General features: G+C 45.1%; 1 protein-coding gene across 3 annotated transcripts in view; it reads left to right on the plus strand.

Annotated features, from left to right (window-relative positions):
- Window positions 1-2,498: 2,498 nt before the first annotated feature.
- The window catches only part of NLGN4X (neuroligin 4 X-linked), a 219,330-nt gene continuing 218,281 nt past the window's right edge, over window positions 2,499-3,547 (plus strand). For all 3 annotated transcript variants that reach the window (XM_044911672.1, XM_021693826.1, XM_021694472.1), the window contains exon 1: window positions 2,499-2,970. In XM_044911672.1, the coding sequence (XP_044767607.1) occupies window positions 2,499-2,970 (472 nt within the window). The remainder of the gene's footprint in view (window positions 2,971-3,547) is intronic.

Raw genomic sequence — 3,547 nt, forward strand, 5'->3', positions numbered from 1 at the left:
CTCATCCGCATTGAGTTGGAGAAGTGTGGAGTGGGCCAGAATTTCCCAATGGAACTAACTTTGTAAGTGCTGACGTAAACCCACCAAGTCCCACCTCTGCTGAGCTCTGCATTCCAGGGACTATGTGCTGCCTCGATCTCATTTCATTCTCAGACAGTGATAAACACATCAGGAAAGGGAGGCTCAAAGAATTTAAAGTCCTTGCTCTACACTTGCTCAGCACCAACCCTGGGCTGACTTCAGAGCCTGTGTATTTTGTCTCTGTGCGCAGGATTCTTTCGAGCACGCCCCTGGGCAAAATCCTAGCATTTTGTGTTTATTGAGTGGGCATTTTCTCTGCCCTACACCTTTGCATAGTGCCTCATTCCTGCTCACCAGACCCCATGAAGAAGGTATGACAGAGCATTTACCTAAATCCCAGGCAGCTCAGCTCACTTTCCTCAGCTCACACACTTAACATTCGAGGACCCAAGTCCGCCAGAGTCACAAATTAATGGTGTCTCCTTTTATCACCAGGAAGGCTCCAGAAGGAGCAGCTAATACTGATTCAACATCAGAAGGGCTTTCGGGAAAACAAAAGAGTCCAAACATGTCATCACCTCTTTCTTGTTCTTGTCTGCCTCCTAATTATTCAGAAATTGGATCACGGTGTGGCAGAAATTCAAATGTTGTCCACGGCAGAATTCAAAGATAGAAGCAAACACATACATCCACCGTTTGGTGTGATGCTATTTTTCACTTTCAATGGTACAACCCAGACTCGGAGTGCATTTTCATTCAGCTCTGATGAACTTGGCCCAGGGTGTCCGTGACTATGGAATTTCCTCTGGAGGTGGTGTAGCTCCATGACAGATCCAGCTCTGGTAGCTTTCCTTATAAAAAAAAAAAAAAAAAAAGAGCTTATTGACATATTAGTCAATAAGTGCTCAACCGTCCACTTAAATGCATCATTATCCTCTAGTCCAGAAATACTGTGAAATCACCCATGACATCTTTCCAGGCGTGTGTGTCTTGTTTTTGAGTTGAAGAACGCTCTATTTAAAGCTATACTGCTTCCAACATGTAATGTAATGTTTTCTTTCCCTAATGGGTCATTTACAATCCTCTCCCAGTCAGGCCCAACATTCTTTACTGTCATAAGAGGAATGATTTATCTAGTGAGAGTCATAGGTTCTACATCCAGACAACTCTGGGAGATCCCACTCAACGGAGGGTAGCTCAAATGTACCATCAGCTTTTAAAATGGGGTGCTTGGGGCACCCACCTTGGGTGGCTCAGTTGGTTAAGCGTCTGCCTTCAGCTCAGGTCATGATCTCGGAGTCCTGGGATCGAGCCCCTCATCAGGCTCCCAGCTCAGCGGAGAGCCTGCCTCTCTCTCTCAAATAAATAAATAAAATCTTAAAAAAATTTGAAATGGGCCACACAAACAAACAAAAATAAATCAAATGGGCTGTGAGGTGAAAGGTTTGCCGTGGATGGCTGTATGTGACGCTTGTATGGACGCTTTTACTTATGATTGATGTTCTGGTGGCACATAATACAGCCGATATGTGAATTGTTCCGTCTTGCTCTGTTTTTACGAGGAGCAGAGTTCCAGGGTGATGATGTGTGTAGCCTCATGGTATACGCCATGGAATAGCTCAAGAAGGGTTAGAATCCAGAGCCTATGCTCTTTCCGTTAGGTCATGCTCCGTTTGCGTATCTGATAAATATCCACATGACATAAAGCCCTGTCCCACATTTCTCCTACTCTGATACCGAAAACCGTTGATAGGCTCCGTGCATATCCCCTTAGGCAGAAGTGGCAGTTTCCTTAGACATTTGAGAAACACTGTTTTGGGGCTACCTATCTACTGGCCGACCAGTCTTTGTAAATAGTGAATTTGGGAGACATCGTTACAGTCTTCTGAACGAGATGTATAACTTTTGGGGATTTGTGTGTTGATTCAGCGGAGGCTTGTTGAATGTTTTCTAAATGCCGTGCATCGTTCCAGATCATGGGGTGCCCAGCAAGAATTAAGGCAATGTTCTTGCTAGATTCTTCTCCGTGGAGATGTGAGTGGACAGATTCATCAGTGAATGAGCATTTCATCGAGTGACGTTGAGTGTTGCAGGGAAGACCTGTGGGTTGCTCGGCTTCCCTTGGCTTCATTATTCTCATCTGCTTTCTTTTCCCATTAGGCAGACTGCTTTGCCTTGGAGTTTTCCTAAGGAATCCTTGTCCTTGGGAGGTGTCGGATGGTCACCGCGTCCTTGGAGCCTCACACCTGCTGGAATTCCCTTCCAGGATTAAGAGAGGGCTGCTCTCTCCCGCAATGGGCTGCCGAGAAGACAGCTGGGTGTGTCCTTAACCTCGGGCTCTGTCTATGACCCATCTCAGAGGCTCCTCTCCTGGGCCTTCTGCTCCCTGGAAAGCCGTCGCTGTCTGCAGGCTCGCTTCCCGGCTTTGCTTGCTTGGAGTTGCATCACACAGACCCCCACGGATGTGGCAGTGAACAATGTCGAGACCCAAGGGACTGTTATGGCTGCCACTGTTCTTCACCCCGGTCTGCGTCATGTTGAACTCCAACGTTCTCCTGTGGATAACCGCTCTTGCCATTCGCTTCACGCTCATTGACAGCCAAGCACAGTATCCAGTCGTCAACACAAATTATGGCAAAATCCGGGGCCTAAGAACACCATTGCCTAATGAGATTTTGGGTCCCGTGGAGCAATACTTGGGGGTTCCCTATGCCTCGCCTCCCACTGGAGAGAGGCGGTTTCAGCCCCCAGAACCCCCATCCTCATGGACTGGAGTTCGAAATGCCACCCAGTTCGCGGCTGTGTGCCCCCAACACCTAGATGAGAGGTCTTTATTGCACGATATGCTGCCCATCTGGTTTACTGCCAATTTGGATACTTTAATGACATATGTTCAAGATCAAAACGAAGACTGCCTTTACCTAAATATCTACGTGCCCACCGAAGATGGTAAGTACTTTATTGAAAACAGGAAACAGCACCTGCTCACTCGGGTGTCAGGTTGGCCAAGAGGCGTTCAGAATATCTTGTGCATGATTTTTTTTTTCTATAACCCAGTTATTTTCTTTTTCATATTCTGAATGTAGCTATTGCCCTACCTTATAAATCATGACACTTGTATTTATTGAGCATCTAGGAAGTGGGCAATGCCATAATTAATGACTTAATTATTATCATGTATTGCCTTTTCAGCGTGTTACAGGGTTTGAAGTTGGTCACCAGTCTGAGCATAGACAGTTACATAGTATACCTTTATTATCTATATAGGAAAATGAAATCTAGAGAAAACAATAGAATTAAGAACATTATCATGCTCGAGTTAGCAAACTGAAGATTATAAGGCATGGTTTCTTTTGCTTTAATGCCTTAAGATTTTAGCTCTCCCTTCCTTCCTTCTCCCTTTCTTTCTCTTTCTTCTTTCTTTATTTCTCTTTTCTTTCTTCCTTCCTTCCTTCCTTCCTTTCTTTCTCTTTTCTTTCTTCTTTCTTTCTTTCTTTCTTTCTTTCTTTCTTTCTTTCTTTCTTTC

This window comes from Neomonachus schauinslandi, chromosome X, assembly GCF_002201575.2.
Source record: "Neomonachus schauinslandi chromosome X, ASM220157v2, whole genome shotgun sequence".
NCBI classification, from domain to species: domain Eukaryota; kingdom Metazoa; phylum Chordata; class Mammalia; order Carnivora; family Phocidae; genus Neomonachus; species Neomonachus schauinslandi.